A 27,965-nucleotide genomic window follows, 5' to 3' on the forward strand; every position below is an offset into this window, starting at 1 on the left:
TAGGTAACATCTTCAGTGAGCCTCCGGACGAAGCATTGCTGATGATTCCTCCTTTCTGTTTATATGTTTGGGTTTCTTTGGGGTGGTGATGTCATTTCCTGTTCTTCTCAGGGGTGATAAATTGGGTCCAAGTCAATGTATGTGTTGATAGAGTTCCGGTTGGAATGCCGTGCTTCTAGGAATTCTCGTGCATTTCTTTTTGGCTCGTCCTAGGATGGATGTGTTATCCCAGTCGAAGTGGTGTCCTTCCTCATCTGTATGTAAGGATATTAGTGAGAGAGGGTCATGTCTTTTTGTTGCTAGTTGATGTTCATGTATCCTGGTGGCTAGTTTTCTGCCTGCTTTTCCAATGTAGTGTTTGTTACAATCCTTGCACGAAAGGAAATGACATCACCAACCCAAAGAAATCCAAAAAATAATTAGAAAGCAGGAATCATCAGCAATGCTTCCTCTGGAGGCTCACTGAAGAGGTTACCTGAGACAGTGACAGAATGTCTGAAAACCTACATCCAGAACCTCAACCTGAGCTACAAATCTTCTCAAAACTCACCACTTTCTTGAGTTCTTTGAGAAGGTAATCAAACTGGTGGATAAGAGTAAAGTGGTTAACATGGTGTCCGTGGATTTCAGTAAAGCATTTGATAAGGTTCCCCACGGTAAGCTATTGCAAAAAATATAGAGACATTGGATTGAGGATAATATAGCAGTTTGGATTAGAAATTGGCTAGATGTAAGAAGCCAGAGGGTGGTGATTGAGGGGAAATGTTCATCCTGGCGTTCAGTTACTAGTGTACAGCAAGGAACTGTTTTGGGGCCACTGCTGTTTGTCATTTTTATAAACGACCTGGATGAGGGCGTAGAAGGATGGGTTAGTAAATGTGCAGATGACACGAAGGTCGGTGGAGTCATGGATTGTGCTGATGGATGTTGCGGATACGGAGGGACATAGATAAGCTGCAGAGCTGGGCTGAGAAGTGGAAAATGGAGTTTGATGCAGAAAAGTGTGAGGTGATTCACTTTGGAAGGAGTAACAGGAACACAGAGTACTGGGTTAATGGTAAGATTCTTGGTAGTGTAGATGAGCAGAGAGATCCCTGAAAGTAGCCACCCAGGTTGATAGGGTTGTTAAGAAGACGGCTTCTATTGGTAGAGGGATTGAGTTTCGGAGCCATGAAGTCAGGTTTCTGCTGTACAAAATAGTGGTGCGGCTGCACTTGGAGTCTTGCGTACAGTTTTGGTTACCACATTACAGGAAGGATGTGGAAGCTTTGGAAAGGATGCAGAGGAGATTTACCAGGATGTTGCCTAGTATAGAGGACAGGTCTTGTAAGGAAAGGCTGAGGAACTTGAGGCTGTTTTCGTTAGAAGAAGGTTAAGAGGTGACTTACTAGAGACATACAAGATAATCAGAGCGTTAGATAGGGTGGAAGGGAGAGTCTTCTTCCTTGGATGGTGATGGCTAGCATAAGGCGACATAGCGTTAAACTGAGAGGTGATAGATATAGGACAGATGTCAGAGGTGGGTTCCTAACTCAGTGAGTAGCAGGGGCATGCACCACTAGCTGTGAAACTTGAAAGGGTTCAGAAAAGATTTACAAGGATGTTGCTAGGGCTTGAGGATTTGAGCTATAGAGAGAGGCTGAACAGGCTGGGGCTGTTTTCCCTGGAGTGTCAGAGGCTGAGGGGTGACCTTATTGAGGTTTACAACATTATGACGGGCATGGATAGGATAAATAGACAACGTCTTTTCCCTGGGGTGGGGGAGTCCAGAACTAGAGGGCATAGGTTTAGGGTGAGAGGGGAAAGATATAAAAGAGACCTAAGGGGCAACTTTTTCACGTAGAGGGTGGTACGTGTATGGAATGAGCTGCCAGTGGAAGTGGTGGAGGCTGGTACAGTCGCAACATTTAAGAGGCATTTGGATGGTTTTACGAATAGGAAGGGTTTGGAGGGATATGGGCCGGGTGCTGGCAGGTGGGACTAGATTGGGTTGGGATATCTGGTCGGCATGGACAGGTTGGACCGAAGGGTCTGTTTCCATGCTGTACATCTCTATGACTAGTAGACTAGCCAACCTTAAGGGCATTTAATGGTCATTGATAAACATATGGATGATAATGGAATAATGTAGGTGAGATAGGCTTCAGATTGGTTCCACAGGTCGGCACAACATCGACGGCCGAAGGGCCTGCATTGCACTATTATGTTCTATGTGGAAATGGGGATGTTCCCACAGTATTCAGCACTGACAGCTTGAGAGTAGCATTTTTGCCACAGAAGTGCCTGCTAATGACCATTTATAACGAGTGAATCTAAGCATTGCTCTTTGCAATTCATGATATTACAATCACTGAATCTTCCACTGTCTACATCCTGGAGTTACCATTGACCAGAGACTGAACTGGACTCTCAAACTGCCCATGTACTGTTAGATTCAGCATGCTCCTTGTTGCACTTACACTCCTAACTCTCATTGTTTGCTATTTGTGGAGAGTTTTTTTTCCAAGCTATTTTGCCAGGCTCCGTTGCCTGAATGTCTAATGTACAGTTTTTTTATTCTTGAGCCAGTTGCAAAAGAATGCCCTATTAACGGAAGTGAGACCTGCCAACTGAAGAACAATTGAATAGTGTTATTCGTTTACAGTGAGAGGAGACACACTGGTGAATGATACAGTGCTAATTAGAAAGGCACAACATCCTGCCATGTGTTGGCCCTCTCCGCCTTTGTTTCCTGACCTTCCAGTCAGCCTGCTGACTTTTGTTTCATGTTTTCCCAACTGTATGTCTCACTCCTGAAGAGGCAATGTCTGGTTTGTGAGAACATACAATCACTTTATTCATCCATTTGATTTGACCATTTCTCTGCTAAACTCATACAAATAATGTAGTTTAAAGAGAGTTTGAATAGTGTGTTGAAGGTTAAGGAAACACTTTCCAATTTAGGCTTGCATCATGTTGCGTACCGTGTGTTTTTTTAAATTCATTCATAAGATGTGAGTGTCATTGACTAGGCTAGCATTTATTGTCTAGTGGGCAGTTCAGAGTGAAGCACATTGCTGTGGTTCTAGAGTTACATGTAGGCCAGACCAGGTAAGGATGGTAGATTTCCTGCCGTAAAGGATGTTAGTGAACTAGAGGGGATTTTACAACAATTGACATTGGTTATCTGGTCACAACTATGCCAGTCAGCTTTTCACTTTCCAGATTTTGACTGAATTCATCTTTCACTATCTGCAATGGTGGGATTTAGATGCAGAACATTAGATGGGGTTTTGGGTGACTAGTCCAGTGACATTACAATTAAAATATCTGGCTTTGCTACCCCTAACATGTATGGTGAAAAGTGTTCCCAAATACAGACACTGACAATTTCTGCTACAGCATATAATCTTTTGCAATTGCTTCCCTTGAATCAAATGTGAGGCATTAAGACCTATGGTGATACTGTTGACAGCTATATATCAGAGATTATGCATCATTCTTCTGCTGATACAAGATAATGTTCAGTTTCAGATTTGAAGCTTTCTTTCATAGGGTATGTAGATGCTCATTCTCACTCGTTAATACTCATGTATCTCCAACTCTGCCTCTGTGGTGTGATAACTTTATTATGAGCTTTTCCCTTTTGCAATTCCTGTCTATGTGTGCCCTTTCTCATTGTTGTCCATTGCTCTATTAGACTCCCTTGAACCTCCTTCCATTGCAGATTGCTGGCCAATACTCCTTTGTCTCAATTTGCACTTCTCCAAACTCGAGACCTGATTTTATAAAATTCAACATCAATATTTCTGATTACAGTAGAAGGATGATTTTCAGGCTATTTCACCAGTCTGGACTAAACCATAAATGCACTTAATTAATAATAAAAATAAAATACTGAGGAAATGTAGCAGATCTGACAGGACCAGTGCAGAGAGAAACCGAGTTAATGTTTCCAGTTCAAAGAGCCATAGCCAACTTGAAATTTTAACCGTTTCTCCAGCAGTTTGTTTTTATTTTGCATCTGCAGTACTTTGCTTTTATTTTATTTCACTTGATTAATCTCGCGCAATGTTCAAATTTATGACTATTAGCTTTGAATTGATTACACTGTTTTTCTGTTTCCCTACTGGTGAATTTACTCCTCCCTTTAATGTCAGGTTTAATTATGACATTGTACTTTAGAGAGAGAGAAGTTTTTGAAATCTATTTCTCCCATGAGACTGGGTAGTGCAGTGAATGAATGTAATGTCCTTATAGTTCTGGGACCTGAATTTTAATCTTGCTCCAACTGGTGGAATGCAAAAGTATTCTCCACACGCTTCAGGGTCCTGTGTGAATGGGTTTGATGCCGTTTCCTTTCAAATAGTATTGAAGGTGCACTCTTAGCTCATAAATGGCCATTAATGGTAATAAATTGGTAAAGCAGCAAATAGATGAAATCAGTACAGAAATTGAATATGCCACCTATACAATAAAGGGTACACTTTTGAACTTTAGTGAAAGCATCTCGCTCAGAGTAACAGATTTACTCTTCTTTTCCCTGCTGTACCCCACCCATGCTTATTGAGAGCAGCAAAGTGTTGCAAATCTTACCAATCCTCACTTTGATAAAATGGGCTGTGTGGAGAATTCAGTCCCTATTTGCCCCTATTTCCTCTTCCTTGTATTTAGATTCTGATGTACAATTTCTCATTTGTACTTAAATACATAAATACTACAACTGTAGACATTTCACATGGTACGTGGAATCAGCTTGTCTTCCAGTTGCTAACTGTACTTAGCACCGATTACTCTAAACCCCATCTACATGTTAACAGCTTCAGTTCTCTGGCATCAGTCATCTCCTTTTCATCGTGTTTGGAATACCTGTCTTCAGTTGCTTCATCAATGTCCTTCCCTGCATTCTAGATCAGAAATAGGGATGTTTGCTGATGATTGCACAATGTTCAGCATCATTTGCAACTTCTCAGGTCCTGAAGCAGTCATAGAGATGTACAGCATGGAAACAGACCCTTTGGCCCAACTCGTCCATGCCAACATGATCTCCCAACCCAATCTAGTCTCACCTGCCAGCATACGGCCCATATCCCTCCAAACCCTTCCTATTCATATACCCATCCAAATACTTTTTAAATGTTGCAATTGTACTAGCCTCTACCACTTCCTCTGGCAGCTTATTCCATGTATGTACCACCCTCTGCGTGAAAACGTTGCCCCTTAGGTCTCTTTTATATCTTTCCCCCCTCACCCTAAATCTATGCCCTCTAGTTCTGGACTCCCCCCATGTTCAAATGCAACAAGATCTGGACAATATCAAGGTTTGTGCTGACAAGTGCTAAGTATCATTTTTCCCAGGCAATGATCATTTATAACAGGTGAGAATCTAATGATCACCCCATGGCATTCAGTAGCAGTACCATGACTGAATCCCCACTATCAACATCCTGAAGGTTACCATGAACTAGAAACTGAATTGGGCTTGTTATATAAATACCATGGCTACAAGAGCAGGTCAGAAGCTAGGAGTCTTGTAATGAGTAACTCCCCTCCTGACTCCCCAGAGCCTATCCAGCTTCTGCAAGGCACATGTCAGGAATATGATGGAGTACTCTTCATTTGTTTGGATGAGTGCAACGCCACCAATGAAGCTTGACACCATCCAGGACAAAGCAGCCTGTTTGATTGGCACCACATCCAGCACCTTCAACATTAATTCCTTCCACCAATGCACAGTGACAGCAGCATGTTCCATCTACAGACTGCACTGCAGCAGTTCACCAAGGTGTTCAAACAGCACATGCTAAACCCATGACTTCTACCATCTCGAAGGACAAGAGGAGCAGATCCATGGGTACACCATTACCTGCAAGTTCACCTCCAAGAAACTCACCATTCTGACTTGGAAAATCTTGCTGTTCCTTCGGTGTTGCTGGGTAGGTATTCTGGAACTCACTCCCTGACAACATTGTGGTGTTCCTACACCTAAAAAACTGTAATGGTTCATGAAGACAGCTCAGCACTATCCTCTTCAGTCCACTTTAGGATGGTCAATAAATGCTGGCCTAGTCAGTGATATCCAAATCCCATGAACAATTTAAAATAAAACCTCAACCGCACCAAGAAAACGTCTTCTTCTACTTTGAATTGTGCCTTAAAAGGTTTCTATCCATCACAATGTTCAGCCTTACTAGGCTGAATATTTCTTGCTGCGCTTTTCCAGCAACGCATTTTTCAGCTCTGATCTCCAGCATCTGCAGTCCTCACTTTCTCCTCCTTGAATCTTTCTTACCCTCAGCAACATCTATTCTGCTTCAGTTTTCCTTGTCCTCTGTCGTTGTCTGTTTGGCTCGATTTCTCTTGTGTGTCTGTATCTCTCTCTCTCTATCTCTATCTCACTGTCTCCCTTTCTCTCTCTCTGTCTGTCTCTGCCCCCTTTCTCGCTGCCTGTATGTGTCTGCCCCTCTCTCTCTCTCTCTCTCTCTCTCTCTCTCTCTCTCTCTCTCCTGTCTGTTTCTGTCGCAGTCACACTGAGACCCCTTTCCCTCTCTGTGTCTCTGTCTCACAATAGAAAGATGTGACTATAGTAACTATCATGGGTTTGAACTATTGCATCTTGCTGCTGATCTTGCTCTCATGCCTACTCTACAAGTTTGTCTCTATCCTTTCCGTTTAGACCAAGATCTTGAATTCAATTAGTTAATCTTCACTGTTTCTTACCAGTTTGTGCATGACTTCATTTGCACACTGAAGCCTGTCTTCCCAGAAGTTCTATGCCCCCTATGTGATGGATCAAACTTCTTAATGTGCCTAGAATGCTGTCCTTATCACCCCACAGCCATAGTTTCCATTTTGTGTTCTTCCTTACACCTCCCTCCCCCTTCTCTCCCTCTTTTTTTTTTTCCTTCCCCCTCCAAACCTTCCCTGCTTGCTTTCATTTCCCCTGCCTTGCATTTCAATGATGAGAGAGCATTTTTTCTGCTCTCACTTCCCATGCACGAACCTTGAAATCTACTCAACAATATCCTGCCACATGCAGCATATAAAGAATGTGTCTGCCTCCTTTCTGCTTTCTGGAGAGTGTTATATTTGGAGGATGCACAGTTGGAATGAAATTCAGGTTGCACGTTTTTTTTGTTGAGACACAAAATGTTTTGGTGTAGTACAAATTAATCAACAGTGGTATCAGACTGACTGGTAGATGTTGTATTTCAAGTTTAATGTAATTTCGTTACTGATGTGATGTTCAACACTCCATTGCTTCTCAAATTAGGTACTTCTGGTGCTTTGGTGATCAGCATAATTCACAGTTGTACTATTAATGTGAATGTTGGATAATCCAGATTGCTGTAGTAGAAAGGTATACTAAAGATTTCTTATATTAACTCCTGTATTAACTCCACCATGATCTGGACAGTGGACAGGTCTGCTGGATTGTTTCATATAAGAGGTTGCGAGCAACTCACTTACTTTTCTCACCTGGCTTCCAATGTGATAGGTGTGGGATGTGTGTTTATCAAGGATCTGGCTCTTCTTGCATCAGATCACCTACAGCACTGAGTCTCACTGACTCCAAGGAAGACTCTGTCACCATTATGAATAGGAATGCAGTTTGCTTTCAGTATCTGATAAAATGTTTGGGGGGAGTCAGTACTCTACGTGCCCCGCAGGTGTTCATGTTCCCCCAGTGTTATAAACACTTGTTCATTAAGCTCATCTCTGTACTGACAGTGCATAGTGCCGTTGAATCTGGCATTGTCTCATCATTGATGAAAGAATTATTTGATTTTGTTCCTGTGGGGTCCACTTGTGCATCTGTTTAGTAGAGGAACTAAAATAACAGCCCTTCCCTATTTCACTGCTGATGTAGGGCTAGTGGAATCATGTTCATACCTGCACTTGGGAAATCCACTGAGTAGCACATGTGATTGTTAACTTTCTAGATGCTGGAGTAGTCAGGAGGTCAGTGGCCAATTAGGGTCCTGACCTGACCACTTCAACACTTTTCACAGTTCTATGGTGAAGTACAAGGCCTATCTATTAACATCGCTGGGAGGCATTTTGGGTAGTCTTAGACTTAATAGCTGCTCACTTACCCCTTTGTGAATCCAGCTCATAATGAGGTCTTGTTTACTGTGCCTTTTTCTGTCATGCAAAGATATCTAGTTTCTTTTGTCTCTCTTCGTGGGTCATGTGTCTCATTGTAAGTACCAGTTTAGATATAAAATAAAGGACTGCAAGTATTGAAAATCTGAACCAAAAATGGAAATTGCTGGAAAAACACAGATCTAGCAGCATCTGTATAGAGAAAGCATAGTTAACGTTTCAGGTCCAGTTTTTTTTTGAGGCCTTAAGGTATTAACAGTTTCCTGAAAAGTGGGGAGAGGGGAAACCATTGACAGTATCTGAGAGGGGGCTGTGGCTAAAGGAGTTGAGAGTGAAGGCCTCACGAATTATTTAGTTGTTGTGGGAATCCATTTCAGGAAGTTTATGTTGAAAATGTAATCTCCATAAGATGGTCTAAGATTTGAGTTGGTTCATTTGAAAAGAGTTAGTGATAATGTCTTGGGGTTGCAAACGTAACTCATTAAGCAAGCTGCCGTGTTTGATTCTTGAGAGTCCATCTGTTTATGGAAGCAACAATTTCTTACCGCACAAGAAAGAAGAATTGAGCAAAGATGGAAAGGAGGAATCCGATCCCAGACCACTCCTCAGATCATTGATGCACTCCAGTTTGAATTAGTTTCTGTTGTTGAGTTCAAAAGCTCCCATCATTTTGATCATATGACCAATCTACCTTAGTACTGCCAGAAACCTGATTATGGTTCCTTCTGTTTCTATCACTGGGTGTTTAATAAAGGCTTGATCACATTCTGCTTTATCATACATACAACCTTAATTTCCTATGCAATAAAAAAAAACATGATGAAAGTATACACCAGCTCCTTGTGCATTTAACACAGTGAAGACAGGATGACATTTCAACTGGAACCTTTTGTCAGGCCTGAAAATATAGTAGTACTGGCTTTTGACAGATTTGGCTTCTATATAAATGTATCTATAAAAGCAAAATGAGGATATCGGAAATCTGAAATAAAATCATTTTGCATACCATTCATGCCGAAAATGATACATCACCAGAAATTTATTCTTGAGGAAAGCTGTTAGCATGTTGCTGGTTGTGGTTAGGTAATTGCATAGCAAAATATTTGCAAAAACAAACCGCCTTAGTGAAGGTGAAACTTTTCCAAGGCTTTGAAAGAGGAGTTTGTACAGTAAAATTAGTGGCTAGCTACTTGGGTCTTTCTGGCGGTAAACCTAATGCTCTCTCTCTTTCTTTTCTACGGTGTTTTAGATTCTGGTTCAGAGAACTGCCGATCAGTGATACAGGAGCATGCCACAGCACTGGGACTGGCCATATTCGGCTTGCTAGTGGAACGCTGCATTGAACAGTTAAAGGAAACTGCTAGAGGCAAGTGTTAATGTCTAAAACTGTGACCTTTCTTTCTGGGCCTGAATCCGACAAAGAAGAGCCAGTCTTTCTCCTTCCTACTGTTTTAAGTATTGGCATATTTCTTTCAAGGTGAAATAAGTGCATAAAATGGACACTTTTTAACGAGGTAGTACTCTGAGTTTACAAACTGCTAATAGTTTGGTCATTACCTAGCTCCTACACTTAGCAATTTGCTGAATGCTTGGTGGACCATGTTTTCAACACGTGGTTCCATATTCAGCCAAAAGACTTTAGGTTGAAGTGGCTGAGTAGGCTAACCAAAGAAAAAGATTGCTCAGTGGAGCTTAAAATTGAGTGGCAAGGTATAGTTTTGCTCCAATTCTACATGCGTCCTGTTCCCATTCCTAATAATCCTGTCTCCTCTGAGGTTATTCCAGTTGTAGATAGTATCATGTAGCACAGAAAAGAGCCCTTTCTGTCCAGTATACCACCACTGGCTTTTTGAAAGACTTATCCCACTTGCTCTTTTCCCATCTTGTTTGTGTGCATGAACTTGCCTCACTCTCTTTCTGTAATCTCCCCTATAATATGAGTAAACAATCTCCCAAAACCCTTCCATTCCCCCACATTTAGCTTTTGTGCATTTGCATCTTTCCTCCTCTGGTAGATAATTGAGAATTCACTCTTCACATTCTGGAATTATATTCATTTGAATCTGCATATCCAATTCTTTCTGCTCCGTCCAGGCAATCCTTAAATCAGGCATCTTCATCCACACTTCCGATCTCCCCTCCCAATATTTTCCTCCTAAGGCTCCTGTCTCTCTTTGCTAATTATGTATCTGTACAATATGTTGTGATATTTTTCCATTGTAAAGACGTTAATAAAGTAAGTTGATTTTATGTTGTTAAAAACGTCATATTAAAATGCCATACAAACCTGGTATTAATTAAACTTGTTCACTTGTGTATTTAGCTGATGGAAAGTCTGCCATTGTTTTGCCTGTTTAAGTTGATGTAGCCATTAGCTGTGATTGGGTTCTCTTTCCCCTGTGAATGATGTGATACTGCAATACTGTACTTACAGTCACCAGGAGCGCACAATGAGTTGGGGTTGATTGGGTTGGCTCATTGTGATCTTTGTTAAGATGATCCTCTGAATGAGTGATTGCTTCTGAGGAATGGACATGTCTTCCACCCTCAGATCTGAAGTGTTTTAAAAAATTCTTGTGAATGAGGCGATTTCTTTCTCTTTCGCTCTTTGGCTAACCTGCAATTGATCCCTCAGAGTTGGTTTCCCTCCATAACTTACTGTCACATTGGCCTCAAAGTTTCCATCTTGGGGTATGCCTCTTTAAATGCTTTGGTACTCAAGTTGTTTCTGCGTTACTTTTGAAATTGGCATTAACTGTATGACTATAATTATAAAGACTTCCACACAATCTGTTACATGCTATTTTGCATGAGTTCAGGATTATTTTGATGGATACAAATTCTGTTTCCACACTGTATGACTTCTGTGGCAAACAAATAATGTGGTAACCTCTTGGAGTACCTACAGTCTTTTTTTAAAAAAACATTTTACAGGTTAAATAGTCATTTTTATGTGATTGTATTTCTTTTCTGATGATTTAGGAGTAGTTATACACAGTATTCTAGTTGGTTGGCAGTGACAATAATACAGTAATTCAATCTCACATACCTCAACTTATCTTCCATGAGTTGCTCGATTAGTTTATGATGTCATCTGCTCTCCCCTAATTTAAAATACAGCCATGATATTATGAACATCTATAACTACTACTAATTTGTGTTCAGCATGTAATCACCATTAAATTTATATTCTGAGGATGATGATTGGATGCAACTCTGAAGCTGTATTATACTAAGATGTTTTTCTCAGTCACAGGAAAATGCCATGAAGAATCATCTTCATGATCTAAAGCTGAGTTGTTTAAAAATTAGGATCTAATATACTATTCATTTTAATTTATTGGGAACTGTTAAAATCTCAGAATTTTGGAAACAGAAACAGCTTGCTCACTGGTTCTATATTGTTTTTGTAATTTGGGCAAACTAACAAGGCTGTATTTATTGTCTATCCCAAGTTGTACCCAGAGCATTAACAGCCAACCATATAATGAGCCTGGAGTTACAAGCAGCTCAAATCAGGTAGAGATACCCATACTCTGGGAGGTGAGCCTGAACCACATCAGTGAACCAGTTGGATTTGTTTTACAGCAAAACAGCTGCTTTCATCATCATTTCTGGTATCAAACCACAGATTTATTGAGTTCAGTTTTACTAGTAACCATGCTGAGATTTGATCTCTCAACCTCTCAGTTGCTAGTTCAGTGCCATAATCAGTAAGTATTACTACTGTGGGTGTCAGGAACAAGCTGATTAAGGCTGCCACTGTTGAATACAGAATAGCTGTTTCTGAAATGAGGCAAAACTAAAACTATGGTGGCAAAGGGCAGCATTGGGTTAGACTTATAAGCTTTTAACTGTGATCAAATCTTGTTAATGCCTTGCAAACCTCTCTAGAAATCATGTTTTAAAAACTGGATAAATGGGCTGTCACTCAGCAGATGTCTGACATTCTCAAAGGGTCTCACTCAGGAAGCCCTTTTAATGGAACAGCTTGGCTTGAGAGGAAGTCACTCAAGAGGTTTCTTTACAATTCGCTTCAGAAGATTGTTTAATAACTGGTTGACAAAGAGAAAGTTAATTCAGGAGGTCTTTCTGCAGGCTTAATTTTCCAAAAAGCTTGTTTTGCTGGCAAGGGCAGCCATGTATTTGCAATAAGCAATGTAAGGTGTGAATGTACATTCTTGGAAAGTCTTCAATGCTTTTGGTAGACATGCTGTGCAAATGGAAAACTCTGCTGCCCCCTGCTCATCTCTGGATAGTTCAAGTCAAGACTACTTTTGAGTCAAGATTTAATGGGGATGTACCTCTATAAGGAATTACTGTTCTTTCTGAAATATGAAGTGTTGTAGGATGACTGGCTTGCTCTGCCCTGTAGAGGTCCAGTAAATCGAGAGGTACAACATTCAATGCATTGAATGCTTTGGGCTTGATTTTTTGATCCTACTGGGATTGGAGATTGTGGAGGTGATTAAAAATAGCACTGTTGGCTGGTGGGCCAGGTCCCTGGCTCCATCTTGTCCTCAGGTTATTTTCCCTGAGGCATCAGGATTATTCACGTGGGTGTCGATCCAGCTGTTTTACGGCATTTGATTCAAGAAAGGTCCCAGTTAGCCTCAGCAGAAGCAAGTTTAGTTGTTTCTAGGTGATCTCTTGCTGACAGACTAGGAGTCCAGTATTTCAGGCTGGTGTACAAGCTCCTCGTTGCTGCTGTCACACCTGCAAGATGATCCAATCCTCCACGTAGTGTAGCACATCACTTCTCCATCCTTATTATATAAAGTCCTTACCTTGGTCCTGAATTGCTGGCAGGATCTTAATACCTTTTTTAAGATGTCTGGGGTTAATAACCCCTTCTTTCATAACATATTGAATTAGCACCCTATCTCCTTCTGTCCTATGAAAGATATGTAAGTTATCAACTTCAGAAATTTTTATGGTGTTCCATGTTATTGGATGTACTGTTACAAAATGTCACAGATTGAATATATGATTTTGAAAGCTACCTGACTATACAGCCAAAGACTGAGTGCCTGTGCTCTTAAAACCGTTATATCCAAACTATCACTCTTCGCAGTTTTGAGCTGTGATAACTTGAATTGATCCTCAAATCCAAAGACAGTTGGATTCTAAGGATTTGACTGGACTGTCTGTGAAAGGCATTGACAAGTGAATGAATATTGAGAATTAGAGGGATTGGTCAATTTGACAGCTGCCTCACTTGTAAATGATGTGATGCCAATATAAGCATTGGGAGTGTACCTGCTTTCATGAGGGTAATATAGGTTGGGTAGTAAATGCTAGCCTTGCCAGAAATACACTCTCTCTGCAAGTAAATTTAGAAAAAAAGGTTCACCTGGGTTTGATGAGTTGAAGGTGGTCATATAAGTGGTAAGTCATTTAAAAAAACTGGAGCCCACATTCTGACTTACATTGCAGGTGTAGCATCATCTGTATGAGGCAGTGATCAATAGAGATCAGCTGGTGAACTGGACATGAGGTGAACATGTTGATATAATTGTTGTAGTCAAGTATGAGAAGCATAGCAAGTGTAGGGACAGCAAAATGGAGCAGGAATGTGAGTTGAATGCTAAGGTGTAGAAGGCAAGGCTACAAGTAGGAGAAAGGTGTGATTTCTTTGCAAGGCAAACTGAAACAGTGTGTAGTGTGATGAAAATCAACATAACATGAAAATTTATTTATTTTGGTTGTATACATATGTACAGATAACCAGAAGAGATTACTGCTACATTCCCCCCACTTAATGAATAATTTATACAATGTTGAAAATTCCATGCAACTTAGATGTACATCTCTTAGTTTGCATTTATTGAAAAACAAATTTAACCACTGATTTCTTGTTTCTAAGAGGATACCTCCTGATTTGACTTGCAGAACCTGAAGGATGTTGACCTGCATTGGCCTGAGACTGAGAAGTTTTTTCTAACAAAGATTGATTTTTGTTCTTGACTTTCAATCAAATGTTCCTGTTCATTAATTAAGGCCATCTGACTGTAACTCAGCTCCGTGCTAGTTTTGTTAGAGTAACTGAGAGAGAGCAGCACGGTCGCTCAGTAGTTAGCGCTGTTACCTCACAGCACCAGGGACCTAGGTTTGATTCCAGCCTTGGGTGACCATCTGTGTGGAGTTTGCACGTTCTCCCTGTGTCTGCGTAGGTTTCCTCCAGGTGCTCTGGTTTCCTCCCACAATCCAAAGATGTGCAGGTCAGGTGAATTGACCATGCTAAATTGTTCATAGTGTTCAGGGATGTGTAGGTTAGGTGCATTAGTTAGGGGTAAATATATTACATTAGGGTAGGGGAATGGGTCTGGGTAGGTTACTCTTCAGGGGTTGGTGTGGACCTTTTGGGCCAAATGGCCTGTTTCCACACTGTAGGAATTCTATGATTTTAACTATCGATGCACTACTGGCTTCATTAAACTCATTTGGTTCTTCCCAATTCCCTCCTTCACAAACCCCAGGATAGAATATGGTCTAAAATTATAAATTTAATTTTTCCACAACTAAATATGAGCATACAAAATAGGTGCCTGCTCCATCATTGAGTAGGATCATAGCATTCATGAGTTTTGTCTTTTGAATTCCTTTGATGACCTTTGACCTCCCTGCCTAACACACACTATTGTAAAATATTGACTACCCCACCTCCATCACCTACTGAGGCAGTATCTTCCAAAGTCGCACAACCCTCTCAGAGACAAATTTCCCCTCATCCCTGTCCTAAAAGGGTCGCCCTAACTTTAAAACAGTGACCCCCCCACCCCCCCGGCTGCCCAGATCTGGATTTTCACATGAGCAAACAAACTTTCCTCATGAACCTTGTCAAGACCATTCAGGATCTTGTACATTTTCATCAATCACCCCTCACTTTTCTAAACTGCAGGGGAAACAAGCCCAGGCTGTCCAGCCTTTCCTTGTAAAACAGATAGCTCATTCCAGGTGTCAAGCTGGTAAACCTTTTCTGAACCACTCCAATGCATTTCCATCCATTCTTAAATAACGAGACTGAAACTGCATACAATATTGAAGATTTGGTCTGCCCATTCGCTGTCTAACTGAAGCGAAGCATCCTTGCTTTTATGTTAAATTACTTCCATTATAAAGCCTAGCATCCCATTTGCCTCTTGATTACATACTTTAGCAGCATGCTAATGTTTTATGATTCATGCATGAGAATGCTGAAATACTTATGCTCTTCAAAATTCTGGAGTCATTCTCCATTTAAGTGAAATTCTGCTTTTGTATTCTTTGTGATAAAGTGAACCAAGTCACATTTTCCCACATTATATTCCCATCTGCTTGATTCTTGCCCACTTTCTCAATATATTGAAATTAATTTGAAACTTCCTTATATCTTCACAAAATGCTATCTTACCTATTGTCATGACCTACTGGGGTAATCAAGTCCCATTAATCCCAGAATTGTCTCATGAAAATATTTAAACAAACTGTCAAAAATGTCCAATTATCCTGACTCAATTCAGGTTCAAAGGAAACACTCACCAGGTCTCTACACTTCACAAGAAAGCAACTGTTATTACAAATGTTTTTTTTTACCCAGTGGCAAGAAAGAAGTATGAATTGCCAATTTATATTCTACAATTTAAACTCTTCCCCCACTTCTTTACTCCCCCTCCCCCTTCACAGACAGACAAGACATGGATGTTAAAGGTGAAGAGTCTAGAAATGAATATTTGAGAGTTGAAGCAAGTCTCTGGTTTATTGTTGACCTTTGATGTTTAAAAACAGAATTGCTCAAACAAAAACTTTTCGAAGTAAATGAAACAAAAATTCTACAGATGCTGAAGATGTGAAATGAAAACAAAATCCAGGAGAAAGTAGGCAGATCTGGCAGCATCTGTGAAGAGAGAAACTGAATTACTATTTGAGTCCCACGATTCTTTGGAGCTATCTGAATAGTGGGGTCAGTACATTGTTTCAGAAAAACCACGAATGATGGAGAGGTTGGGGCAACTCTGTAAAGAATGATTCTATCAATGGAGTCACTCAGAATCATGTTGGTCTGTGGAATGGCTTGAACCTATATCGCATGCAGCATGTTACTGTGCATTTATATACATGTTGACGTATTTGCACACAACATGTGTTTATGGTTGACCATTACACTTTTTGCATGCTTGCTCTTTTTCAAAGTATTCACATGTCTCACTGGATGCAATTCAGGATGAGTTGTAGGAGGGCAGACGTCTTTCTCTCTTTCTAATGTCCACTGAAAATGAAAAGCTTTGTTGCTGCGCATTGTTGCATATGGTGGTCAGACACAGTAAAGCTGGAATACCTTGGAACCCAATCTCTCATTTTCCTTATTAGAGGTTATGGCTGCCCTTTGGTTTCATTGCATTGCCAAGATCTGCATACACAAACAGAATCTATTATTGTCCTAACTATGCAGGGCTTGATTTTTCAGCAATAGCTCTGCAATCATGTACCTATTTCATTTAAATTCAACTATGCATTTTTTCCCATGGGATATCTAAATTGAGTAAAGGAAGCATCACATAGATGATGAGTCCTTTACATTTCAGACTTGTACCAAATGTGCTGGTAATTGATGATACAGCATTGCACAGCAATCAATCTGCTTCTCAGCTTCAGGTCACTGCCATATCTTGACCTGAAAATGACTGGCGATCTCTGGAATCTACTGTAGTAACTTAACTAACACAGAGTGTGATTTTTAAGGTACTGGTCTCATCAGTATGCTGGACAGCCCATTGCCCACTGAAGGAAGAATGCAGGATATTGTTGGTAAGCATGCAGTCCTTCTAGTTCTTGACCCTGAGTTGAAGCCCAGCCCACAGTAATATTAAATCTTCTCACCCTGCTGGTTTTAGTCATCTCAACTCTATGGACAGTTGGTGCAAATCTGCAGGTTATGCACTCTTTGGCTAGCGCTTAGTAGCAGTCCTGGATTGCCACTGGTTTGAGTTATTCTCCTCATTTTCTCTTGATGGTGAACCACGTGAAGTGGTGGAAGAAGGAAACTGATGGAGAAAACAAATGAAACCATTCTCTGTTCAGGAAGGAGGGAGGTGAAAAGCAGGAAACTGCAGGTCAGTTATCCTACTATCTGTCATTGGGAAAATACTAAAATTCACTATTAAAGAGATAATAGGGCATTTAGAAAATCATATTTCAAACAGACCAAGTCAAGGTGGTCTTGGAAAGGAAGATAGTGTTGGAAAAATTTGATAAAATTATTTGAGAATGTAACAAATAGGTTGGATAAAGGGGTGCTAGAAGATGCAGTGCATTTGGATTTCCAAAAGGCATTCAATAAGGTGTCAAATAATAGATTACTGCACAAAACATGAACTCATCGAGGTGGCATGGGTGAAAGATTAGCTAACCTCCAGGAGACAGAGTCTGGGTAAATCGGTTGTTTTCAGGTTGGCAAACTGTACACTTGGGATGCTGCAGGATTCAGTGCTGAGGCCACAACCATTTACAATCTATATTAATTATTTGGATGAAAGGACTGACTCACTGAAGCCAAATTTTCTGATACGCTAATTGAGAAAGCAAATTGTGAGGAGGATGCCAAGAGTCTGCAAAGGGACATCGATAGGTTAAGTGAGTGGGTACAGATTTGCAGCTGGAGTATAATGTGGGAAAATGTGAGGTTGTTCATTTTGGCAGGAAGATTGGAAAAACAGAATATTATTTAAATAGGGAAAGACTGCAGGATTAACTTTGGAGTTCTTGTATATAAATCTCAAAAAGTGAGCATGCTGGTACAGCAAACAGGAAGATGTGGATCTTTATTACAAAATGGAGGGAGAATAAAAGGCTTAGTGCAACTGTATAGGGCATTGGTTAGACTACACCTTGTGGGTGCAGTTTGGTCTCTAAAGTAAAAAAAAAAGCATACTTGCATTGGAGGTAGTTCAAAGTAAGTTCACTAGCTGATTCCTGTGTGGAAGGCATTACCTCGTAAAGGTTGAACAGGTTGGATGTACATTCACTGAGTTTAGAAAATAGAAAGGGAATCTCATTGAAACATAAGATTCTGACAGGGCTGAACAAAATGGATGCAGAGATGAAGTTAAGGGGTCTGAAACAAGGGGTCAGGGTCTCGGGATGCAGGGGATACAATTGTGGGCTCAGATGAGGAGAGATTTCTTCATTGAGGATGGCAATCCTGTGGAATTCTCTACCACATAAGGCTGTGGGGACCAAGAGATTGAATATATTTAAGAAATAAGAACATTTCTCAATGCAAAAGACTTCGAGGTCTGGGGTGGAAGTGGGAAAATGTAGTTAAATGTGATCATTATGGCAAAATAGGCTAGATGGGCCAAATGGCCTTCTCTTGCTCTTTTCTATGTTTCTAACCTATGAAACATATAGGATTTACCAGATCTTGTCAAAGTAGATGCTCAGGGAATCTCGAACTTGGTGCACGGTTCCAAAGTAGGGGCAATCCCATATAAGATTGGAATAAGGATGAATTTCTTCTTATGGTTTTTAGTCTTTTGGATTGTCAAGCGATTTATGGAAGGCAGACCTAGGGGTGAGGTTGAGACCACAATCAGACCAACCATGATCTGATTGAATAGCTATTTGTTATTTTCTTCTCAGGGAATTAGTAAGTTCTCAAAAATGGTATTGAAATATCTGATGAATTAGTTTGATTTTCTCCTTGTGGTCTGACCAATAAATGTTGGTGAGACCCTTGGGAGAAGCTGTCCCACTCATTCTCCGATGCTGCTTCAGTAGTTTGTGTTATTATCTGGTAGGGCCTGACAGGCGATGGTTTAATGTTAATGAAGGGACAGTTGGGTGAGTGCTTGACTTGATATGTGAGGGCTCTGTGGTGCAGTTGGAGTGTCCCTACCTCTGGTCAGGAGGCCTGGGTTCAGGTCCTCCTGCTCCAGAGGTGTGTAATGCTGTCACTGAGCGGGTCGATTAGAAAATATCTATGGAAGTAGGGAATGCATAGGTGGTGTTTTGGAGATTTGTGATGTGTGTGTTTGAATAAAGCTTTCCTCAAACAGATTGGAAGAGATTCAAAAGATGAGCTACTCCATCTCTGAAATGGAAAACTTCAAGAGACTCATCATTGTTTCACTCAGTACTGAGCTAGGGTGAATGAGGAAGATGACAAACAAGTCAAGACTTGAGGTGATAATCAATGTGTGAGAGGTTGACAATGAGAAAAGGAGGGACAGCTGCGGTCATAATCTTTAGATTAGATTAGATTACTTACAGTGTGGAAACAGGCCCTTCGGCCCAACAAGTCCACACCGCCCCGCCGAAGCGTAACCCACCCATACCCCTACATCTACATCTACCCCTTACCTAACACTACGGGCAATTTAGCATGGCCAATTCACCTGACCTGCACATCTTTGGACTGTGGGAGGAAACCGGAGCACCCGGAGGAAACCCACGCAGACACGGGGAGAACGTGCAAACTCCACACAGTCAGTCGCCTGAGGCGGGAATTGAACCCGGGTCTCCGGCGCTGTGAGGCAGCAGTGCTAACCACTGTGCCACCGTGCCACCCACTAATTAGTTTGATTTTCTCCTTGTGGTCTGACCAATAAATGTTGGTGAGACCCTTGGGAGAAGCTGTCCCACTCATTCTCCGATGCTGCTTCAGTAGTTTGTGTTATTATCTGGTATTATCTTGTGCAGGAAGTACATATAGGATAAATGAATCAATAAATCTGCATTTATATGCCTCGATATAGAAGCCATGAAGAATAATTGCAGTTTCTCTTTTATACTTTCATGGAATGTGGCAGGACTGCAGAACATTGATCTGACTTACTGGTTGTGAGATCATTGCGATTTTCATCGTGACAATACCAAAACAAAGGTTCACTGATTCTCCGATAAATATTATGCTTGGCAATTTGTTTAGATACATATCCCTGCAATAGGAAGGATGTTGTGAAACTTGAAAGGCTTCAGAAAAGATTTACAAGGATGTTGCCAGGGTTGGAGGATTAGTGCTATAGGGAGAGGCTGAATAGGAGTGGTTTTCCTGGAGTGTCAGAGACTGAGGGGTGACCATATAGAGGGGCACGGATAGGTAAATAGGTAAGGCCTTCTCTCTGGGCTGGGGGAGTCCAGAGCTAGAGGGCATAGCTTATTGGTGAAAGGAGAAATATTTAAAAGGGACCGAAGGGATAGCTTTTTCACACAGACGGTGGTGCATGTATGGAATGAGCTGCCAGAGGAAGTGGTGGGGTCTGGTACAATTGCAACATTTAAAAGGCATCTGGACAGGTATGTGAACAGGAAGGGTTTAGAGGGACATGGGCCAATTGCTGGCAAATGGGACTAGATTAATTTAGGATATCTGGTTGGCATGGGCGATTTGGACTGAAGGCTCTGTTTCCATGCTGTACATCTCTATGACTCTATATCCAGGAGTGGCTGAGGTCAGCTGGAAAACCTGTAAAAGGCTGGTGGTGGGTTTGGAAGCTTGGGTTTCAGTGCTGTTGGGCTGCAGCATTCTGGAAGCAGGGGTACAAGTGATGGAGGAAATGCAGGTGATTTCTGAGTCGATATTACTCATTTGCAGTCGAAAGACTTCTGACAATGAGTTAATTTAATGTCAAATCTACGGCATTGAGTATTTTGCTTCCAGAGAAGTGGAGATGTAGGCAGTAAATCATTTAACACAGAGCATTGCAAATAACTTGCGTGGTAATGCAACTTGTTCATATTTAGGCCATAATTTTGATTTTAGTCAGCATAACCCAGTTGTGTATAGACTGTATCTGTTCAGAACATTATAGGAGACAGCGCAAGTATAGATTGACAGTGGACATGAGTTGAGGCATGTTAAACTGCTGTGTGTAGGTATGGATTTATTAAAACCATGGTACACTAAGCAAGGAGCACTGTACAATGAATAAAGACGTGATCTTTTATTAATTCATGCGATGAGAACCATATCTGATTTCTAATTGACAAGAGGGCACAACCAACACCTAAGGAGCATGGACCTCACCAAAAATAGCACAAACAGTCAGAGATGTTCAGCCCAGAAACAGACCCTTCAGTCCAACTCGTCCATGCCAACCAGATATCCCAACCTAATTTAGCCTCATTTGCCAGCACTTGGCCCATGTCCCTCTAAACCCTTCCTGTTCAAATACCTGTCCAGGTGCCTTTCAAATGTTGTAACTGTACCATCCTCTACCACTTCCTCTGGCAGCTCATTCCATACACGCACCACCCTCTGCCTGAAAAAGTCATCCCTTAGGTACCTTTTAAATATTTCCCCTCTCACCCTAAAGATATGCCCTCTAGTTCTGGACTCCCCTAGCCCAGGGAAAGGGCATTGTCTATTTACCCTATCCATATCCCTCATAATTTTATAAACCTCTATAAGGTCACCCCTCAGCCTCCGCTCCAGGGAAAACAGCCCCAGCCTGTTCAGCCTCTCCCTGTAGCTCAAATCCTCCAACCCTGGCAACATCCTTGTAAATCTTTTCTGAATCCTTTCAAGCTTCACAACATCCTTCCAATAGGAGGGAGACTAGAATTGCATGTAATATTCCAAAAGTGGCCTAACCAATGTCCTGTTCAGCTGCAACATGACCTCCCAACTCCTGTACTCTATACTCTGACCAATAGGGGAAAGCATACCAAACGCCACCTTCACTATCCTATCTACCTGTGACTCCACTTTCAAGGAACTATGAACCTGCACTCCAAGGTCTCTTTGTTCAGCAACACTCCCTAGGACCTTACCATTTCCAAAATGCAGCACCTCATATTTACTTAAACTGTTTGCTATTCCTTAGCCCATTGGCCCATCTGATCAAGATCCCGTTGTAATCTGAGGTGACCTCCTTCGCTATCCATTGCACCTCCAATTTTGGTGTCATCTGCAAACTTATTAACTATACCTCCTGTGTTCACATCCAAATCATTTATATAAATGACAAAAAGCAGTGGACCTAGCACTGATCCTTGTGGCACTCCACTGGTCACAGGCCTCCAGTCTGAAAAACAACCCTCCACCACCACCCCCTGTCTTCATCTTCAACTCAGTTCTGTATCCAAATGGTAAAAACAATGACTGCAGATGCTGGAAATCAGATTCTGGATTAGTGGTGCTGGAAGAGCACAGCAGTTCAGGCAGCATCCAAGTAGCTTCGAAATCGACGTTTCGGGCAAAAGCCCTTCATCAGGAATAAAGGCAGTGAGCCTGAAGCATGGAGAGATAAGCTAGAGAAGGGTGGAGGTGGGGAGAAAGTAGCATAGAGTACAAAGGGTGAGTGGGGGAGGGGATGAAGGTGATAGGTCAAGGAGGAGAGGGTGGAGTGGATAGGTGGAAAAGAAGATAGGCAGGTAGGACAAGTCCGGACAAGTTATGGGGACAGTTACTAAGCTGGAAGTTTAGAACTAGGGTGAGGTGGGGGAAGGGGAAATGAGGAAACTGTTGAAGCCCACATTGATGCCCTGGGGTTGAAGTGTTCCAAGGCAGAAGATGAGGCGTTCTTCCTCCAGGCGTCTGGTGGTGAGGGAGCAGCAGTGAAGGAGGCCCAGGACCTCCATGTCCTCGGCAGAGTGGGAGGGGGAGTTGAAATGTTGGGCCACGGGGCGGTTGGTTGATTGGTGCGGGTGTCCCAGAGATGTTCCCTAAAGCGCTCTGCTAGGAGGCGCCCAGTCTCCCCAATGTAGAGGAGACCACATCGGGAGCAACGGATACAATAAATGATATTAGTGGATGTGCAAGTAAAACTTTGATGGATGTGGAAGGCTCCTTTAGGGCCTTGGATAGAGGTGAGGGAGGAGGTGTGGGCGCAGGTTTTACAGTTCCTGCGGTGGCAGGGGAAAGTGCCAGGATTGGAGGGTGGTTGTAGGGGGGCGTGGACCTGACCAGGTAGTCACGGAGGGAACGGTCTTTGCGGAAGGCGGAAAGGGGTGGGGAGGGAAATATATCCCTGGTGGTGAGGTCTGTTTGGAGGTGGCGGAAATGTCGGCGGATGATTTGGTTTATGCTAAGGTTGGTAGGGTGGAAGGTGAGCACCAGGGGGTTCTGTCCTTGTTATGGTTGGAGGGGTGGGGTCTGAGGGCGGAGGTGCGGGATGTAGACGAGATGCGTTGGAGGGCATCTTTAACCACATGGGAAGGGAAATTGCGGTCTCTAAAGAAGGAGGCCATCTGGTGTGTTCTGTGGTGGAACTGGTCCTCCTGGGAGCAGATCCGGCGGAGGCGGAGGAATTTGGAATACGGGATGGCATTTTTGCAAGAGGTAGGATGGGAAGAGGTATAATCCAGGTAGCTGTGGGAGTCGGTGTGTTTGTAAAAAATGTCAGTGTCAAGTCAGTTGTCATTAATGGAGATGGAGAGGTCCAGGAAGGGGAGGGAGGTGTCAGAAATGGTCCAGGTAAATTTAAGGTCAGGGTGGAATGTGTTGAAGTTGATGAATTGCTCAACCTCCTTGCGGGAGCACGAGGTGGCGCCAATGCAGTCATCAATGTAGCGGAGGAAGAGGTGGGGAGTTGCTCCCGATGCGGTCTCCTCTACATTGGGGAGACTGGGCGCCTCCTAGCAGAGCGCTTTAGGGAACATCTCCGGGACACCCACACCAATCAACCACACTGCCCTGTGGCCCAACATTTCAACTCCCCCTCCCACTCTGCCGAGGACATGGAGGTCCTGGGCCTCCTTCACTGCCGCTCCCTCACCACCAGACGCCTGGAGGAAGAACGCCTCATCTTCCGCCTCAGAACACTTTAACCCCAGGGCATCAATGTGGACTTCACCAGTTTCCTCTTTTCCCCTTCCCCCACCTCACCCTAGTTCTAAACTTCCAGCTCAGCACTGTCCCCATGACTTGTCCTACCTGCCAATCTCCTTTTCCACCTATCCACTCCACCCTCTCCTCCTTGACCTATCACCTTCATCCCCTCCCCCATTCACCCATTGTACTCTATGCTACTTTCTCCCCACCCCCACCCTCCTCTAGCTTATCTCTCCACGTTTCAGGCTCACTGCCTTTATTCCTGATGAAGGGCTTTTGCCCGAAACGTCGATTTCGAAGCTACTTGGATGCTGCCTGAACTGCTGTGCTCTTCCAGCACCACTAATCCAGAATCTGTATCCAAATAGCTAGTTCTCCCTGTATTCCATGAGATCTAACCTTGCTAATCAGTCTACCATGCTGAACCATGTCGAACACCTAACTGGAGTCCAGAGAGATTAGATTAGATTCCCTACAGTATGGAAGCAGGCCCTTCGGCCCAACAAGTCCACACTGACCCTCTAAACCTACCCAGACCTGTTTCTCCTACATTTACACCTGACTAATGCACGTAACACTGTGCCATTTAGCATGACCAATTCACCTGACTTGCACATCTTTGGATTGTGGGAGGAAACCAGAGCACCCGGAGGAAATCCACACAGACACGGGGAGAATGTGCAAACTCCATACAGAAAGTTGCCCAAGGTCGGAATTGATTCCGGGTCTCTGGCGCTGTGAGGCAGCAGTGCTAGCCAGATCATGTCCACCGCTCTGCCCTCATCAATGTTCTTTATTACTACTTCAAAAAACTCAATCAAGTTTCTGAGATGTGATTTCCTGCAGATAGAGCCATATTGACTATCCCTAATCAGTCCTTGCCTTTCCAAATACATGTACATTCTCTCCCTCAGGATTCCCTCCAACAACTTGCCCACCACCGAGGTCAGGCTCACTGGTCTATAGCTGCCTGGCTTGTCCTTACCACCCTTTTTAAATAGTGGCATCACGTTAACCAACCTCCAGTCTTCTGGCACCTCACCTGTGACTACCAAATAAAACCTTGGTCAATTCCAATTAGTTCATAAGCCATAGGAGCAGAATGAGGCCATTTGGTCCATTGGGTCTGCTCAGCCATTCGATCATGGCTGATGTGCTTCTCACTCCCGTTTTCCTGTCTTCTCCCCGTAACCCATCAACCTATTTCCAATTGAAAATCTGTGTCACTCCTCAAATCTACTCGCTGTCCCAGCATCCACTGCAATTTGAGTAGTGAATTCCACAGATTCACATGGGAGAAATAGTTTCTCCTCAACTCTGTTTTAAATTTGCTCCCCCTTTTCCTAAGACTATGATCTCCAGTCTAAAAATGCCTGCAAGAGGAAGCATCCACTCCACATCTGTTTTATAATCTTGAATACCTCAATTTGATCTCCCCTTATTCTTCTAAATTCCAGAAACTATAGACCTAAACTGTTCAATTTCTCTTCATATGACAAACCCCTCAACTCTTGGATCAATCTCGTGAACCTCCTCTGAACTGCCTCCAATGCCACTACATCTTTCCTCAAATAAGGGGACCAAAACTGCGCACAATACTCCAGGTGCAGTCTCAACAATACCTTGTATAATTGCAACAATACTTCCTTTAGCTATAAAAGCCAACATTCTATTGGCTGTCTTTATTATCTGCTGTATGACAGCCTGGATAGTGTAGATCAACCAATGTTATAACAGTAACAGATTCAGCAACGGTAAATTTGCTTGTTGTCAGCTTCTCGAACTCTCCTCTGTCTTCAGCCCGCTCACCATTTGTGCTCTGAAGGCTGTGTCTGTTTAGTATAGTTTCATTCTCTCCAGAGGTTTTGGTTTCCAGTTTTAGTTTGCTTAGAAACTGGAAAGTTTAGTTTTCTTTCTCCGTTTTCTTTTACAGTTAGGATCTGCCTGAAAAGCCATATGCTTTGAAACTACAGATTCTTCTATCCTGCAAGCAGCCTCAATTTTATTGCTTTGCTAGATTATCAGAATATCATGAATCATCATTTGCAGCATATCAGTTTACTCAAGAGGCCAGAGGATCAATGAAGCAGGAAAGGCCTGTTCACTTCATCAAATCTACCTGGTCTATCTCGGATCTCTCTTCCGATGGAAATACTAAGCATGTTCCTTCTTCTCCCCTCAAGTAGTGTTGCTGAAAGCTTTCTAACTTTCCCTACTTCTGAGCAGGTGTCAGCCCAAGTCCAATGGGTGATCTCAGTTTGTTCTCTCTGATTTTGTCTGGGCCACTCTTTGGTGATACGCAACCTGCTCTGTTTATTACTAACCCTGAAAATTATAACTTTGGCACATGACTAAACATGTCTTTGCACAGACTTGTCATGCACTCTCTGAAATGGTATTGGAGAAACATCAATCAAGAGCTAATGTTTTAAATTTGTTTTTGTTTCTGTCGAAGACTATTGCAGGCCTCAAACAGTTAATGAATTGCAGGGAAAGGTGATTGACGTGTTTTGTTTTCTCACAAACTGTTGTGTTTCCATTCTGTCTTAGCCTAGGGTCGGGGGTCAGTCATCCTCCGATGAAAAACAATGGGAATGTGAAGGCAGTGTTTCTCCATGTATCCGATAACCCCGTGCTTTCTGTTTTGTTTTTGTTTTTTTTCCTATAGATTACACTGTACTGCACTATGCGAAATAATAATGTGGACTCTGGGAAGGTCATACTGGAATCTGTTTTTATAAATACTTTTCACTTAGGATTCAATATAAAGTGGTCTGAGATATAGCTGCTAGTATTATGAATCCGGCATTTATAGGTTTAAAAAATCGCACTTGAACTTCTCCAGCATTTAGGGAACTGTATTTGGCTCTGTCAAAAAAAAGTACCTTTTATTGTACAATATCCATTCCTTGGAAAATTGTAGAAGAAAAATGTCAGCAGAAGGAAATCAAACAAAGTACCAGTGCAGAGCTATTAGATGAAGCAAAGTGTTAAACACTTTCTTGGTGGTTTTAGTTGATCTGTGGTAAACCTGAAGACTACAATGCAGCTCTTGTGACTGCTCTTTGCAAAATAGACTTGATGTTAACACCCGGGAGCCTGTAACTCTGTTAGCAAAGCTTAAATCTGTTATGTAGAAAATCAGATATTCTTAATAATTTGTGGGTTATTGGTATTGTTGATGATCCCAGCACTTACTACCTATCCCTAATTGCCCTCAAGCTGGTGAGTTCACCACGTTAAAGCAGGAGGTCCAGGATATTGACCCAGTGAAAATGAAGGAACAGCATTGCAGTTCCAAGTCAGAATAATGTGCATTCAACTCCCTAGGTGCTGGAGTCCTTTCTACAAACCTCTCTGTCTTTCTATTTGATTTCCTCCTTTACTGTCTCCCTTAAAAACCAACTTTGTGGCTGTGTTGTTGCCTGTATGACGCTGTATCGAACTTTGCTTTGTAGCACTGCTGTGACATGCCTTGGGAAATGATATGTGCTATATAAAAACCGTTGTTGCTGTGCGTGCACTACTTGCAGGTGTTACTGTTCCTGCTGCCCCTGCCCTCCGCAGCTGTAGAGGTTATGGTTCGGACGATGCTATCAAATATTAGTGAATTGCTGCATTGTGTCTTTTAGATGGTATATACTGCAGCAGTGATATATTGGAGTGAATGTTTAAGGTGATGGTTAATGTGTCCTGGTATTGAGCTTCTTGAGTGTTAAAGCAATAGTATCCAGTAAGTGAGAGTCTTCTATCACTCTGCAGTCTTGTATTCTGTAGAAGGTAGGCAGGGTTTGGTGAGTCATAAGATGAGATACTTATCTCACAATTCTTAGTCCCTGACCTGCTCTTGTAGCTACAGAATTTGTGATTGACAGTGCAAACTTCAATACAAGAAATAGTGCAGTGGGTTGAACTGACTTTCCATGATGCTACGCTGTTTGCCCTGGAGACAGCTGTAGAGTATGTGTACCATTTGGAAGGGTCATGTATCTCAGTTTGTAGAAAAGATTCAGCTGGGAAACTGGGCAATCATGGAGTGTGCTCCTTGGCCTGATGTATATGAGGTGGTAGCTTTAGGAAAATTTGTAGTAATTTGTGAGGCTGCATGTTAGTGTTCAAGAGATGG

The 27,965-nt window shown here is 42.2% G+C and overlaps 1 protein-coding gene across 1 annotated transcript in view; it reads left to right on the top strand.

The window, feature by feature from the left end:
• Positions 1-27,965, top strand: part of smg6 (SMG6 nonsense mediated mRNA decay factor) — a 473,468-nt gene that overhangs the window by 188,482 nt on the left and 257,021 nt on the right. Inside the window, 1 exon segment of the mRNA XM_072589202.1 lies at positions 9,335-9,451. Within this exon segment, the coding sequence (XP_072445303.1) occupies positions 9,335-9,451 (117 nt within the window).

Source organism: Chiloscyllium punctatum, chromosome 19 (genome assembly GCF_047496795.1).
Source record: "Chiloscyllium punctatum isolate Juve2018m chromosome 19, sChiPun1.3, whole genome shotgun sequence".
In the NCBI taxonomy this organism is placed as follows: Eukaryota; Metazoa; Chordata; class Chondrichthyes; order Orectolobiformes; family Hemiscylliidae; genus Chiloscyllium; species Chiloscyllium punctatum.